Source organism: Astyanax mexicanus, chromosome 17 (assembly GCF_023375975.1).
Source record: "Astyanax mexicanus isolate ESR-SI-001 chromosome 17, AstMex3_surface, whole genome shotgun sequence".
Classification (NCBI taxonomy): Eukaryota; Metazoa; Chordata; class Actinopteri; order Characiformes; family Acestrorhamphidae; genus Astyanax; species Astyanax mexicanus.
Genome location: NC_064424.1, coordinates 34,977,416 through 34,994,525, shown reverse-complemented (window position 1 = coordinate 34,994,525; position 17,110 = coordinate 34,977,416). Strand labels below are relative to the sequence as shown.

Genomic DNA, 17,110 nt, shown 5'->3' with positions numbered 1-17,110 from the left:
ATCATTAAAACTTATATCACAATAAGGATAAAATGTGATTTTCTTACAAAGATCTTAAAGATTACGATCTACTGCCTAAAATTGGTCTACCTCGTTCACTCATTTAGATTATTTCTGTCCTGCAGGTGGAGGAAAAATACAGATTTACCCTCCAGCATTCATGCAGATTCAGCGTCTGATTTGCCGAGTGAGGTCAGATTCTCATTCACTAAGGACATGGAAATGATGTACAAGGCTGTGAAAGTGTAAGATCCAGTTCAATACCTGTTATATAATATAATACTACCAACAAATCACAATTAATGGGTAATTATCAGTGCCTTTTGGAATCTTAAAACTTGTACAGTTTTTTTTCTTTTGAATATGTATCATATTTATTAAACTTCAGACTAAAAAAATATTTTCCAGCTTAATCATTTTATTTTCACTCTTTATTCGTACTTTTTATTATGCTTAATTGTTCAGGGTGACAATGTTATGTTTAAAAGTTACATTTTGATTTTCTTAATTAATTACTGTGATATTTTACCACAACAAAGGGGGCAATTAAGCTTTACCTCAGATAAGTATGGAGACAATATGAGTATATTAAAATATGAGAAAATATCTTTAGGGTTGTAAGGTCAACCTTATGATGGTAAAGTGTACCTTCTTAAAAGGACAGGGTTATCCCAGTACTGCACGATGGAAAATGTGCTAAATTAATAATAAAACACATTAATTATTCAAAAATGTTGTCCTTTTTATTAAATATATAACCAACCTCCCAATAAAAAAAATATAGAAATATAAAAAAGGTTATTTATTTAGAGTTAAGGCTAACATTCCTTGTGTAAGAAAAAAGAAAAAAAATCAAGCTACTAATGTGTTTCTCAGACTGGCTGAGCTGGAGCTTGAGAGTTTGATGGCCTGCTCAGAATCATGGCGCAGTTTCAACCAACTTCAGTCAATCCTCCGTCACCCCAAACCCAACAAGGCTGGAGGTGAGTTTCTCAGAGTTCTAAATAAATATTATCTATTCAGGCTCATGAAGTTTGATCAGGTCTGATTAATATAAACTATGTATTCTTACAGCTTACGTCCAGCAGCACTGGCAGGAAGATGAGTTCTTTGGCTATCAGACGCTCAATGGATTGAACCCCATGCTGATTGAGCTCTGCACCAAGCTGCCCAGCAATTTTCCCGTCACTGAGGACATGGTCAGGTCTTCTTTGGAAGGAGGCAGTTTGAAGACGGAAATGATGGTGATTATGTAACACACACACACAGGTGCAGGAAGCTGGGAGATTTATTCTGCTTGAATAAAACAGAATGAAGCACAGTTAGCACATGCAGCAATTGGTCCCCCATCCAAGCACCCACTATTGTTTTTCTTTTTATGAACAATGTTTATAAATTATATATCTGTATATATATATATATATATATATATATATATATATAGCAATTTCTAGCCGTGTTGTGATTCTTGTTTCTGTTCTGCAGAAAGGAAATATCTTCCTCTGTGATTATAAACGCCTGAGCGGATTTAAGGGAAATAAGATTGATGGGAAACAGCAGTATCTGGCTGCTCCACTCTGTCTGCTCTACAGCACCCCTGAGAAAACTCTCAAACCCATCGCTATACAGGTACCAATTCCTCCACCAATTTCCCAGTTCTGTTTCCACACCCCGGGTTACCAGGAATACACACACAACAGCAGACAGACAGTGCACTGCATCCATGGAAGTGAGAAAGCTGGTTTAGCAGAATCAGTATTAGGTGCTACACAGCCTAAAAAGCCTCAGAATCTTTCTAAAACTCTCTATAAACAGAGACAAAACAGGATGTAATATTGGCTGTGAGTTTTATAAATGGAGTCAGCTTAGAGCCCAGAAGACCCCAAAAGACAGACACAGAGCACATTTTCCCCTGAACAGGTAATCATTGAGCTTCAGTGAGGTTTTTTTTTTTTTTTACCATAACTTTGTAATTTATCACCACCCCTCGCATATTAGGGTTGTGCATTTTAACAATCCCTTCATGTTACAATAATGCTAACATGAACTGCTACCAGTCACAACAGACAAGTAGACCACAACTGTTTACTACCCCAGAGTTTCACTTTATATTGAGTAGTAACTCCAACTCTTGAGTGTGTATTTTCCAAACTGTGGATTTTTTGGGGATAATGGACACATCCCAGTATCAAGCAAACATAAAGCAAACAGAGATATATATGAAACCCACATGAGCTTGTGAATTATGAGTGTATTTGTGAAGGAAATGTTATATGTTCCTATTTGTGTTAAATGTTTCTGATCAGATCATAAACAGCAACAGCAACCTAGCCGTTAGGTGTCAGGTCTTCATGTTTAGGGTAAATGTTGCTGATTGGATCATGAAAGGACACATCAACTTAACTGTTAGGCTTTGGATCTTTGGGTTAAATGTTGCTGATCAGATCATAAATGGCTACAGTAACCTAGCTGTTAGGCATTGGGTGTTTATACTTGGGTTAAATGTTGCTGATTGAATCATAAAAGGCCAAAGCAACCTAGCTGTTAGGTGGGATGTTACTAGAGTCATGTAGTTAAAGGTGAGTGAGTGGGAGAGTAGAGTAGAGGGGAAGGGAATAGGATGGGCTCTACTGTATATATAACCCCAGTTGCTGGGTGCAGGATTTGTCATTTTCCTGTATTGTGTTACTATAGTTATTAACAGAAATTAAACACTTTATAGATCAGTTTGGAAACATGTCTGATTATCCACAGTTGCACCAGAAACCGGATGAAAACAACCCCATCTTCCTGCCCACTGACTCCCAGTGGGATTGGCTCTTGGCAAAGATCTTTGTGAGGAATGCAGAGTTTCAGGAACATGAGCTCAACTTCCACCTGCTGCGTACTCACCTGCTGGCTGAGGTTTTCACCATTGCAACTCTCCGTAACCTGCCATCAGCTCACCCGCTGTACAAGGTGAGCATCTTTACAGTTTCTCTTTAGTTGCATCACAGAAGCATGTCCAGCAGCCAATGATCTCTCATCAAGAGTGAGTAACCTCACAAAGTAACCTCAGAAAGCCTTTTATAGGGCTGCAGGGCAAGACCCAGTCTCTAACCAGACCGCACCTGTATCATTTACATTTTATCATTTACATCATACACATTTCATACATATCATTTCAGGTAGCGGAACTTACCATATCTAGCCAGCACAGGGATATCATTCTGATATCAAAAATCAGGAATGAATTCTTCTTGGACTACAATTAGCATTCAAGCTAACACCCTCCATTCCTTACTGCTGAGTTTAGCTGCTAGCATTGGGCCGATGTTTTGAGGTCAGTATCTAAAGACTGGGGTGAACTATTGCCATAATCCACAAAACATATCAACCAAACCTACTAATAAGCACAGTGCCATCCATCTGTTATCTGTTATCAAACAGATCATCAAACAGATTATCAAACATTAATTCACCATCATTTTTGGCTTCATAAAAAAGCCCAAAGGCAGATAGTATAAATGAAAATATGTATACTAAAATCAATGACTGTATTCACTAAAATACAAATTTCTATTTTTTTTACTTTAATAATTAAGAATTTGAACAGAATATGGTAAAATATCTAAATTCTGTTAATATGTGCATCTCATTTTAAGCATTTAAGCATGGCTGGTATGTTTTATTATTTATAGAGCAACATATTTCATATTTAAAAATGTCTTAGAATGTAGTTACTCTTCAAAGGAGAACTAATTGACTTTTGGTGTAGTAAAACATGATTAAAAGTACTTACCTTTGATTAATTTCTCACCTACCACAGCATTCCAAGATTTAGAAATTTTAACAGTTTGTCTAAACACCCTTCAGACTGGGTGACACGGGGCATAATTTGCCCTGATAAATCACTTTTTTTTTTTAAAGTAGCTCCACACCTTCTTGCGAGAATCCGAAGAGCCATGACATTTAAACGAGGCATGAATAACTTAAAAAGTGAACAAGAAGCTTATTAAACACTACTTATTACATCCTATATTGCTAGCTTCAGCTCCGTGCACCGACATATTTGTATCGCTAATGTCATAGACATATACTGTATATACATAGACTCCACATAGCAAAGCAGGAGGAACGTAGCACCAGGAGTCTTTTTAAACATTATTCATGATTTGGGCTCCTCATGCCACCAAACTGTATGAAACCATTAAGATGCAGTTGAAGTGTACACTTTAAGATTTAATTCCAGGGGATAAATGCTAGTTTGTTGGTCTTTCTGCCTAGTTCTTCTGCCGAGAAAAATTCTGCTTGATCAGGTTAAGATCTAATAATTCATTTGGCCACTGCAGAATATTTCACTTCTGTGCCTTAAAAAACTCCTGGCTTGCTTTTGCAGTATGTTTTGCATCACTGTCCACCTTTACTTTTCAGCCCTGTTCAATTAACCTGGCTTCCTTTGGTAAATCCCTGTACACTTTAACTTTACACTGTAACTTTATCATCATTAATATTCAATGGAGTGAATTTGGAAGCCCATCCCACCACCATGTTTTACAGAGGATGTGGTAAGCATTGTGTTGAGCCATTCTAAATCTTCTCTGTAACACTGAGGGGGCCGGATGCAAACGCAGGTCAGTTTTATTAGACATATTATATAACTAACAAAGAACAAAACACTACAGGCATAATACAAAGAAAGATAACTAGAACAAGAACACTACGAAACAGGATAAACTAAGACTGAAACAAACAAGCAAAAATAACAAACAAAGAAACAAACTACATAAAGTAAACCTGGTGCATTGAAGACAAAAACACAGCAGCTCTGAGGTTAAACAAAACAGATAAACAAGATCTAAACAGCGTTACAGGACGAGGTCAAACTAAAAGCACGACAGATAACAAAGGAGCACATGGGGTATTTATACACAGGCAAACATAAGGGACACCTGTGGGAGCTTACAAGGGGGCGGGGTTACAAATAAGACAAGAGGTTACAACACTAACGGCTAGGGCGGAGACAGAAGGATAACCAAAACAAATGCCATGTGCTCAAAAAAGCACATGGCTAGGGACACAAGAAAGGAAAATAGAGACAGACACAGTCTAAGTTGTGACAGTACCCCTCCTCAACGGCACCAGAGGCGTCGAGAGAGAGGGAACAGAGCCTGGACAAGGGATTTAGACTGGACAGGGGACCTGGGCTGGACAAAAGACTGGACAGGGGGTCGGACACTAGACTGGGATGAAGACTGGACTGTGGACGGGAACATAGAACGGACAAAAGACTGGACAGGGGGCTGAGACTGGACAAAGGGCCAAACGCTAGACAGAGACGGAGACTGGACAGGTGATTGGACAGGAGAAGGAGACTGTACTGGGGACTGGACAGGACTGGACATGGGGACAGGAACTAAAACATTGACAGGAACTGAGACTAACACAGTGAGGGGGACAGGAACTGAAAATTGACCAAACACGGGAACTGTAACGCAGAGAGTAACGGGGACCAAGACAGGTAGAGACAAGGGTACGGGCGGGCCTAGGAGCCCGTGACCTGGGAGCATGCCTGGGGATAGGCCTGGGGGCATACAAAGTTCTGGGAGTGGGCACAGGATCAGGGGTGGGTGCCGCAGGTACACGTACATGGGTGGCAGTAGGAACTGGGTTAGGGGCGGCCGGAGCCGCGGGCACACGGTCACCGGCGGCCAGAGCCGCGGGCACAGGGAGCTGTGGCAGCAGGTACTGCTGGTGCTGGAGCAGCAGGAGCTGCTGGCGCTGGTACTCACAGGGGCCAGACATCAAGGAGGGCAATAACAGTGGCTGACCATCTTGCAGCTTAGAGACAAGGCTCCTCAAAAACTCTGTTTGTTCCTGCTTCGCTAAATACCGACTTGCTGCATCCTCGTTGGGTTGTGCTTTATGTAACACGGAGGAGGCCGGATGCAAATGCAGGTCAGTTTTATTAGACATATTAAATGACTAACAAAGAACAAAATACTACAGGCGTAATATAAAGAAAGATAACTAGAACAAGAACACTAGAACACTACGAAACAGGATAAACTAAGACTGAAACAAACAAGCAAAAATAACAAACAAAGAAACAAACTACATAAAGTAAACTTGGTACATTGAAGACAAAAAACACAGCAGCTCTGAGGTTAAACAAAACAGATAAACAAGATCTACACAGAGTTACAGGACAAGGTCAAACAAAAAGCACGACAGATAACAAAGGAGCACATGGGGTATTTATACACAGGCAAACATAAGGGACACCTGTGGGAGCTTACAAGGGGGCGGGGTTACAAATGAGACAAGAGGTTACAACACTAACGGCTAGGGCGGGGCTGCGGTGAAACAGAAGGATAACCAAAACAAATGCCATGTGCTCAAAAAAGCACATGGCTAGGGACACAAGACAGGAAAACAGAGACAGACACAGTCTTAGGTGTAACATTCTCCATACTTCCTTAGTTTCATCATTTTAGTACAGGCTGATCCTAATTTAACCTGTTCAAAGAATGCTGTTCCAGAACTGCATTGAAGTATTCTCTTTACTTTAGACTGATATACTGAACTGATATACTTTAAACCATAGCTGTAACACAGCTTAAAAAGCCTCAGCATGTCTCAAAAAAGCTCAGTGACCAAAGAAGGAATATAACAAGAGTGAATATTGGCAGTGAGTTCGAACGGTGGAGACTTATAGCTCAAATAAACTACAAGATCGACCCAGAGCTGCTACTTTTCTCCTGAACAGGTAAGCTTAAATTTAGTCAGGTATCACTACCACTAGATGTGCTTACTAGGGATTAGAGCTGTCGACCGCGGCGCTGCCTCGCGTGGGGCACAGCCGACCGCGGCGCTCCCTCCCACCGACTGCGGCGCTCCCTCGTGTAAAATACAGTCAATATAACGCTAAATACGGGTGATAGAAGAGTTTAGAAATGCTGTATTTCTCCTCTCGCTCATGCTCTAAATTCTCTGCCTCTCCTACTACTCTAAACTTTGTGTAGATGGAGTACATTTAGCCTGCTGAATTTGGCAACCCGAGGTAGTTTCATGGCTGGGGAGGGGTGGGCAGGGCAGACTCCTCTGTGGTGTTTTGAAATTGGACTTCTGTAGCCATTTCACACACTCACTCTCAGTTCCTACAGAATGTACCTTTAAGCTCACCACTGCTCCCTTTTTTACCAGAATGTACCGATCTGTTGATTTGGCCACTCCTAAGATTCCTTCTATTTTTCTGATGGGTTTCCTCTTTTTTCAGCCTAATCATTTTCATTGATAGCACCTATAACCTCAAGTTAGTGCTGGACGATATGGCCAAAATTTATATCACGATATATTCCTTAATTTCAGTCAATACGATATAATTTCGATATCGATATAAATACTTTGAAGGCCTCAGAAAACTGCAAAGAATCCCTGCAATGGAAATCTGTACACTACTGTCTGAAATTTTAATTTAAGTCTTTGAAACTTCCTTTCACAAAAACTTTATAATAATTAAGAAATAAAAACAAATCAAAATAAATCAATGCTCAATTTTATTTGCATATAGCAAAATAAAAACACGACATCCCTGTCAAACATAAGCCTATATAACTAACTAACTAAAATAACTTTAAATTACAACAGAGGCAGAGCGTCTAACTCTTTTGTAAACATATTTAACAGATCAAAGCAGAAGTGTTTCAACCAGGATAAAGAATACAAGAAGCCTTTATATACATGAAAGGAACTAAATTTCCTGTCAAATAATCAAACATATAGGCTTTATGAATTATAAATAACTTAGTTACAACATAAGCTACAAAAATGCTTCAGCCAGAATACAAGAAGTATTCATATACATAAAAACAACAAGACATTCCCCTCAAATAAACAAACCTATAGGCTTTATCAACTATAAATAACTCAGTTACAACATAAGCTATAAAAGTGCTTCAGCCAGAATACTAGAAGTATTCATATACATAAAAGGAACATGATATACCTGTCAAATAAACAAACCTAAAGGATTCATAAACTTAACTTAGTTAACTTAGTTACAACATAAGCTATAAAAGTGCTTCAGTCAGTATAAGGAAAATATTGTATGTAGTGGAGTTATTTAAGGTGGTGGAACAGATTAGCTGTATTAACGTTACCACTGCTGGTCGGCTCCACTCTCCGGCACAATTAGCAGCAAACTGAAGTTTATCAGACCTTCTAAAGACGAACCAAATACTCACCACTGAATTAGACCTCCCTCCTTCAATTAATCACTTGTGGAAGTGGCAGGGGCATTCATTCTGCCCAAACAGACCCGCGGCTGACCGCTGCCCGAGCGGACCCACGGCTGACCGCTGCCCGAGCGGACCCACGGCTGACCGCTGCCCGAGCGGACCCGAGGCTAGGCTAGGCTAGGCTAGGCTCGGCTTGGTTCCCTTCCGTTCAGCTCCGCTCCAGTGCGGAACATTTCAGATGCGAACCTAGCCTACCCAAGCCTTGAATTTGCTCGTCCCGGGTCCGTTTGGCTCCAGCGCGAGGCATTTTAGATGTGTTGCGGAGCGGACCCGAGCCTAGCCTAGCCTAGCCAAATCTAACCTAGCCTAGCCTAGCCTATCTGGCTACGTGCCTGTGTGATTACGTCATCACGCACAGACATAGCTCAGCTACGGAGGCTGTGTTCAGCCCTGGGGCGAGCTTACACCAGTAAAAAATGCCTGTCCGTGTAAATAATACATATCGATATACCACAAAAATGATATCACCGTTATTGAAACATTTCTTATCGCGATAAATACCGATATCGAATTATTGTCCAGGCCTACCTCAAGTTCACAACAACAGTTTGCAAATGCAAATGCCACACCTTGATTCAACTATAGACCTTTTATCTGATTAACTAATAATGGATTAATGCAAAAACAACTCATGTAGCCTAAAAAATAGCTTTTATATTCGAGCCCCTTAAATGAGGAGGCTTTGTAGAAAACGGTTCTTAAATTCTTAATTCTTAAACACTTATAGGATATTGTTGTTCAGCCTCTTGAATTAAATCTGTTAGTCTATGCTTCAATTAAATTAATTTAAATTCAGTGTGGTGGCATGTAGAGTCTAATTCATGAACACTGTGTGACTGTCCAAATACTTATGGCCTGGTAGAATTTGTGATTTGTTGTCCATTTTTTAGACTAAGAATGATAATGATAAAAAAAAAACTTTTCTTTTATTCATGGTTAATGGTTGGTGAAGCTATTCATCATCCAGCCAATTGTAGTTTTGTTGGATATAAAGACATTTAATAATAAATCATTTATATGTTATTATATGTTAATAATGACACTGCTTTCCACCTTTAGCTCCTGAAGCCCCACACTCTCTACACACTGCAGATCAACATCATGGCCAGAAACCTGCTGATCTCACCTGGAGGAATTTTTGATAAGGTATGAAGTCAAGTCAAGTCAAGTCAAGTAGTTTTATTGTCAGTACTGCATATGTACAGGACATACAGAGAATTGAAATTACGTTACTCTCCTTCCCAATTTTACAGCAAGTACAGATAATAGATATAATAAAGGAGAATGGGAGACACTATGTGTACAATACAATCAGGATGCTGAGTGAGTGTGTGCTGGGGGCAGGATTGGGATGGGGGTAGAGCAGGAAGAGAGTTCAGCATCCTCACAGCCTGATGGATGGGGCTGTCTCGCAGTCTGCTGGTCCTCGCCCCGAGACTCCGCAGTCTCCTCCCTGATGGCAGCAGGCTGAAGAAGCTGTGTAGTGGGTGAGGGGGGGGGGGGGGGGGGGGGGGGTCAGGATGCTGAGTGAGTGTGTGCTGGGGGCAGGATTGGGATGGGGGTAGAGCAGGAAGAGAGTTCAGCATCCTCACAGCCTGATGGATGGGGCTGTCTCGCAGTCTGCTGGTCCTCGCCCCGAGACTCCGCAGTCTCCTCCCTGATGGCAGCAGGCTGAAGAAGCTGTGTAGTGGGTGAGAGGGATCTCCTGCCAGACGGAGGGCTTTCCGTGTGAGGCGGGAGCTGTACAAGTCCTGAAGGGAGGGGAGAGAGGTGCCAACAATCTTCTCAGCTGCTCTCACGATGCGCTGGGGTCCTGCGGCAGGATGCTGTGCAGGCCCCGTACCACACGGTGAAACAGCTGGTCAGTATGCTCTCGATGGCCCCTCTGTAGAAGGTGGTCATGATGGGGGTGGGGGCTCCAGCTCTTCTCAGCTTGCGGAGAAAGTAGAGATGCTGGTTTGCCTTCCTGGCCAGTGACGCTGAGTTGGTGCTCCAGGAGAGGTCCTCTGTGACGTGCACACCCAGGAACTTGGTGCTGCTCACCCTCTCCACAGCAGTTCCGTTGATGAACAGAGGGGTGTGCAGTGTGTGAGTTCTCCTGAAGTCCACAACAATCTCCTTGGTCTTCTCTGTGTTCAGAGAGAGATTATTGTGTTTGCACCAGGAGGCCAGGCGGCTCACCTCGCTCCTGTAGTGTGACTCATCGTTGTTGCTGATGAGACCCACCACCGTCGTGTCATCCGCAAACTTGGCGAAGAGGTTGGAGGTGTGTGCTGGTGTGCAATCGTGGGTCAGCAGAGTGAACAGAAGGGGGCTCAGCACACATCCTTGGGGAGCCCCTGTGTTCAGTGTGGTGATGCTGGATGTGCTGCTGCCAACCCGCACTGCCTGTGGTCTTCCAGTCAGGAAGTCTAACAGCCAGTTGCACAGTGAAGTGCTCAGCCCCAGACTGTCCAGTTTGTGTATGAGCTGTTGGGGGACGATTGTGTTGAATGCTGAGCTGAAGTCAACAAACAGCATTCTGACGTAGGTGTTCTTCTTGTCTAGGTGTGTGAGGGCTGAGTGGAGAACAGTGGAGATGGCATCATCGGTCGAGCGATTTGACCGATAAGCAAACTGGTAGGGGTCCAGGGAGGGGTGGAGCAAAGACTTGATGTGATGCATGACTAGTCGTTCGAAGCACTTCATGAGGATGGGGGTGAGTGCAACTGGACGATAGTCATTGAAACAGCATGGCGATGCCTTCTTTGGGACAGGGATGATGGTGGTGGCTTTGAAGCATGTGGGAACCACCGCCTGGCTCAGAGAGGTGTTATAAATGTCAGTATAAACCTCTGCGAGTTCCCAGGCACAGTCTCTCAGCACACGGCCAGGAATGTTGTCAGGCCCAGGAGCTTTCCGAGCATTGATCCTGCTGAATGCTCTCCTCACACTGTCTGGGGACAGCGTCAGCACCTGGTCACCAGGAGGAAGGATGGATTTCTGGGCGGGTGTGTTGTTGAGTGGCTCGAACCTTGCGAAGAACCCATTCAGGTCGTTCAGCAGAGATGTGTCGCTGTCGCAGGTCTGTGGATGTGGTTTATAGCCTGTGATAGACTGGATACCCTGCCACAGGTTCTGTGTGTCTCTGCTGTCACTGAAGTGTTGGGAAATCTTCTTTGAGTACAGCCTCTTAGCTTTCCTGATCCCGCGGGACAGGTTGGCCCTGGCTGACCTCAGGCCTGCCTGGTCACCTGTTCTGAAGGCTGCATTTCTAGCCTTCAGGAGCTTGTGGACCTCTCCTGTCAGCCATGGTTTCTGATTCGCTCGAACAGTGACGGTCTTGAGGTCGGTTACATCATCAGTGCACTTGGTGATGTAGACAGAGACAGTTTCTATATTACACAATAGTGCAAAAATGATTCACTGCAATTCATTTTAATTGGTGAGGCTTGGATGGATCTACTCTGCTATAGAAACACATTCCATGAAGCTCTCTACACTCTACTGACCAGAGGTGGAAAAAGTACTGAAAATTGTAATTAAGTAAAAGTACTTAGCTAAAATTCTACTCAAGTTAAAGTAAAAGTATGCATCTAAAAATCTACTCAAGTAAAAGTAAAAAAGTACTTAGTACTTTTTAAGAGTAAAAGTTACATAGTTACTTTATTTTATGTAAAAAAGTACAAATCATAAATTAAACTGTTTTAAATAAACTATTATTCCACATAATAATTTGGACCTTTCAGGCAGTATTTGTTCAGACCACCCCATAAAACATTTTCAAGAACAAGTGGCATAGGTTTCTATGATCCATTTTTTTTTTACTCTTAAAAGGTTATGGTCCTATATGTGACTATAAACTGTATTTTTATAGTTTTACAGTTCATTACTATTTTTTCACTTGCAATTGCTATGCTTTAACTGCTATTTAAATTTACATTTTTTTTTTACTTTCAAGCAAATTGTTTAATGTTTCCAATAAACAAATGTAAGGAATTACCATTAAAAACCTGAAATCATACAAAAAAGAATGTTAGTCGACGCATGCGCAGTGCCGTAAAAAGCACATATCGATGGGTAGCATAACTCGACAGCAGAGATGTTCACAAGTCTTTGGTCACAAGTCCGAGTCAAGTCTCAAGTCTCTTCTGTCGAAATAAAAGGCAAACTATCCTGCTCTTTAAAATAGTGGAAAATTAATAACAATAATATACAATAATATAGTCTGCATACTAAAGATGTAAGCCTCTCAGCCTGCCAGTCAGACAACAGTGTCAGCATATAAATTGCGTGCGTTTTCCTACAGGACAAACTATTCAAACATGCAGATGAGCTCTCCGCACCCGATTAAAAAAAATCACACAATGTCTGTCTGGCTTAAAATAGTTAAATACAGCTATTAAATGAATAAATCAACATTTATAGAAAAGACCAGTGAGTAGTTCTGTATGCTAAATAACAAAGAAGGCAGCAACAAGCTAGCAAATAAGCTAATAACAACATTTAATAAAAACAAAAAAATAGATATGAAATAGGAAAATAACTAACTAAACTAAGCTCAAAATTCTAAAAGAAATATAATCTAACAAATTCTAGAAGAAAAGTGGTACTAATCTCAAAGCAGCAGCTTCTGTCATATCTTCTGCCTATTCTCTGTCTGTTCTCATGTCTGTATGTTCTCATGTGACCCGGCTCCTCTGTGTTTCATTCCCAGTGTTTTTCCACTCACCTGTGTTCCTTTGTAGCTCCGCCCCTTCGTCCCAGGTGTTTCCTGTTTCCTGTGTGTGTGCACCTCTATTTAAGGTCCGTGTTCCATTTCCCCGGTGTCGATCCTTGTATGTTTATCATCTGTCAGTGCTCTATGTGTTCCCCAGTTTCCTCAGTCCTGTTTTCAGTTTATTCCCTGTGTATTTTGTATTTGTTTTCTTTAATAAATCCCTTTTTGTTTGCATTTGCGTCCGCCTCCGCGTCCTCCCTGCACCTGCACCTGACAGCTTCGCAGGTTTGATGTGGAAGATTTGAAAGCTGACAGCTCTGTCCTGCCAGGCAGGTACATTTTAGCGAAGTAAATTACTTGTGTCAAAATGCACTTGAGTAAAAGTAAAATTACTTATTTTAAAAACTTAAAAAATTACAAATTACTCATAAAATCTACTCAATTACAGTAATGTGAGTAAATGTAATTTGTTACTTTCCACCTCTGCTACTGACTTGAAGGCCACCAGAAGTTTGAAGGTCTGTAGTGTTTGACTGTGCAGAAAGTTGGCGACCTCTGCACACTATGTTCCTCAACATCTTCTGATCCCTATCTGTCAGTGATTTGCTGTCATTCCCAATCACTTCCTCTGTTATAATAAAACTGACAGTGGACTGTGGAATATTTAGTATTGAGGGAATTTCTCAACTATACATGCATCCTATTACAGTGCCACTCTGAATTTACTGAGCTCCTGAAAGCAACCCGTTCTTTCACTAATTTTAGTAGAAAGTGCTCTGTAAGCCTAAGTGCTGTTTTTACACCTGTGGCAATGGTAGTGATTGGAATACATTGTATAGTGTATGTAAGAGCAGTTCCCACCAACACATTGTAAGAGCTTTGAGGACTGATTGGCTGATTTTAAACACCTGCTTACAACTGTAATTAAGGGAACCGTTTAGTCACTCAGTACTGAATCCTTTGGACTGGAGAGCTGCTTGTCAGTAACCCTCCTTCCCATTACAGAAAGATCCAGTCCAAGCATGGATCCAGCAGAGCAGTCAGATCTCAAACAGGTAAAGGCCACCTTAGGGAATCAGAGAGCAGCCATTGGGAGACATGAACAGACCCTGCAGCATATTGTGGATCAGCTGCAGGCAGTGGGGGCAGTCAAAATGAACTCCGTCCAGTACCAGACCCACCAATCAGTCAGGTCCCACTGACGTCCAGTCTGGAACCCTCCTTGCCAGCTCCAGAGCGCTATGGTGACGAACCCAGGGGCTGTAGGGGGTTCCTTTTACAATGTTCACTAGCATTTGAGCAACAACCATCCCACTTCCCATCTGAGCGTGCAAAGGTGGCGTACTTGCACTTGCATAAGAGGAGGAAGATTGGTTGCGGATTACGCCATCAACTTTCGCACCCTTTTGACGGAGAGTTAAGATGACTTAATAGACCTGGCACAATGGATGGACAATCGCCTCAGAGAGAGATGGAGGGGCAATGACACTAGGCATGTCTCTCTTAACCAGTCAAACCACAGTGCTAGTTCCTCCTGGGCCCATGATGGAGATGGTGAACTAAGGGTGCAGCCCATGCAGTTAGGGCACACTCATCTACCTCACTAGGAGCCTGATGAGCGTATGCGGGAAGGTAGATGCATGTATTGCGGAGGTACGGGGCATCTCTGACCACCTGTCCTGAACTGTTGGAAAAACAGGATTCCCCAAAGACTGAGGGACCTTTGAAGGACATCACGGTTTTCCCTCAAACGCTCAGCACAACACTGCTGGCCTTTGTAGATTCGGAGGCGGCTGGCAACTGTCTGGACATCCAGTTGGCCAGAAAGTTAGCACTGCCGCTGGTTGCCCTAAAGGAACCAATGCCTGTTAAGGGCATAGATGGGGAGGCTCTTTTCCCTCTCAGGGCCTGAGCGATGGGCGATGGAGGAATACATACAGGAAACGCTTGCCCTGGAGATTATCCAGCCGTCCACCTCTCCAGCAGGTACAGGTTTTTTCTTAATTGAGAAGAAAGACAGGGGGTTGAGGCCTTGTATATACTATCCCTTCCTGTCCTCGCATTCGAGGCACTGTAGCAGGCGTCCATCTTCACCAAGTTGGACCTGCGCAGTGCCTACAACTTGGTCGAGTCAAGCAAGGGGATAAATAGAAGCGTTCATCACCCTGTCAGGGCACTACTAAAACCGGGTCATGCCCTGCGGGTTGATGTACGCCCCTGTCGTCTTCCAGCACTACATGAACGAGGTCCTCAGGGAGGCGCTAGACCACTACATGTTCGTCTACCTGGATGGCATACTAATCTACAGCAAATTAGTAGACGAACACGTAGCTCATGTTCCTCTTCATTAAGCTGAAGAAGTCAGTGTTCCATGTGCAGACAGTGTCCTTTCTGGGGTTTATATTTTCCCTCAACACCCTGCGCATGAACCCGGCTAAAATTGCAGCAGTCAAAGACAGGTTTTAGAAGACCTCTGGTCCATAAGGGGTTTTAGCACCATCGCTGCCCCTTTAACCGTCTTGACTGCAAAAACCATGAAAACCTGGGTGGTTTATGTGAACCTCCATGGGCCAGGAAGCGTCCCAGCACTTGGGTCCCAGTGGCAAACTGCACCCGTGCACTTACTTCTCCCACTGCCTCACCCCAGCCAAACGGAGGTACGATGTGGGGGACCGCGAGCTACTGGCTGCTCTCCCTGGAAGAGTCGAGGCATTGGCTTGAGGGAGCCAATCACCCCTTTCTGGTCTGGACAGACCATAAGAACCAAGCTTATATCTAACAAGCCAGGCATCTTAACCTGTGTCAGGCTAGATGGGGGTTGTTCTTTACCTGATTTGATATCATGTTGTTGTACTTGCCACCCTGGGTCAAAGAAGATCAAACCAGATGTTCTCTCTCTCGCCAGTGGGAACCCCTCCCTCTTCCAGACAAACCGTCCACCATTGTCTCCCTGACCAGGATCCTGGTGCCCATCTGGTTGCTCTACCAAAGCTACCATTCGCACAGGGATGGCTGAAGTGCTCCTCAGCCAGGTAGTCCGTATTCACAGTCTACCATCCGACATAATTCACCAGCCGGTTTGGGGGCTTTCTGCCGTTTGCTGGGTGCAGAGATCAGCCTCTCTTCAGGGTTCCACCCCGAGTCCAAAGGTCAGACAGAGAAGGTCAACCAAGACTGGAGCAAACCCCCTGCTGTCTGTCTTCCTCTGCTCCATCCACCTGGCACTCATCTCTGGGGATGTCACTCTTCGAGTGCCAGTTCTGGTATGCTCCGCCTGCCTTCCCCGGACAGGAGGCCAGCACTGCGGTGCCTTCGGCCAACCAAATGGTTCGTTGCTGCCCTCAGGCCTGGAAAAGGACAGGAGGCGGCAGCCTGCTCCCACATTTCAGGTAGGCCAGAGAGTCTGGCTTTCAGCCAGGGACCTGTCATTCCGCCAAGGCGTGAGAGCGAATCTATGCCGGTTTCCCAAGCGAGCCTCGGCTCTTTCTTTTCCTACTGCTCTATCCATGGCAAGTGCCGTTTTTCTGTCTGTTCTTGGAGCAAGACTAAGCGGCATCACCGTCTTTCTTGTCTCCCCTCTCAAGATTCCCTGTCCTCTTATTCTTTTGAGTTTGGTTGGATGAGTTTCCTCCTCAGCTCCCCTCCCCTTTTCTCTCTCTCAGGTCTGTGTGTGTGTGTGTGTGTGTTTGTGTGTGTGTTTGTGTGTGTGTGTGTAAAGTGGCTGCGAGACACGTGGTTCACTCACCTTCTCTCCCGCGGTTCCTCTCCTCCCAGGTCAAGCCACTTTAAGCCCACAAGTTCCACAGTTTACATCTCTGTTTAGTTTGGAAGCCCTGCTGTTAAGTTTCCCCTCACCCCATGTCATAAAGGGTAGCCAGTTCAGCGATAGAGCATTGGGCCGTGAACGCAACGGGCAGGGTTCAATCCTCTTTGGGATGTGTTTTCAGTTTTTTTTTTTTTTTTGATCTGCTGTTCTACAGTAGGATTCAGCAATCCTTTGGGCTGAAGCACTGCTTGTCAATAGCCCTCCTCCCCATTACACACATGGTCATATGGAGCTTTGAATCATATAGATTTTAATTAATGGCTCTGAATTATTTAAAAATGACTATATATATTTGAATTTTTCAAT

The 17,110-nt window shown here is 43.4% G+C and overlaps 1 protein-coding gene and 1 pseudogene across 1 annotated transcript in view; both read left to right on the top strand.

Annotated features, from left to right (window-relative positions):
• LOC103039624 (polyunsaturated fatty acid lipoxygenase ALOX15B-like) overlaps window positions 1-17,110 on the top strand; it is a 398,882-nt pseudogene that overhangs the window by 373,611 nt on the left and 8,161 nt on the right.
• LOC125782391 (polyunsaturated fatty acid lipoxygenase ALOX15B-like) overlaps window positions 1-17,110 on the top strand; it is a gene marked incomplete at its 5' end in the record, with an annotated part of 31,572 nt that overhangs the window by 7,479 nt on the left and 6,983 nt on the right. Inside the window, 5 exons of the mRNA XM_049466288.1 lie at window positions 877-983; window positions 1,075-1,244; window positions 1,486-1,629; window positions 2,755-2,958; window positions 9,339-9,425. Of these exons, the coding sequence (XP_049322245.1) occupies window positions 877-983; window positions 1,075-1,244; window positions 1,486-1,629; window positions 2,755-2,958; window positions 9,339-9,425 (712 nt within the window). The remainder of the gene's footprint in view (window positions 1-876; window positions 984-1,074; window positions 1,245-1,485; window positions 1,630-2,754; window positions 2,959-9,338; window positions 9,426-17,110) is intronic.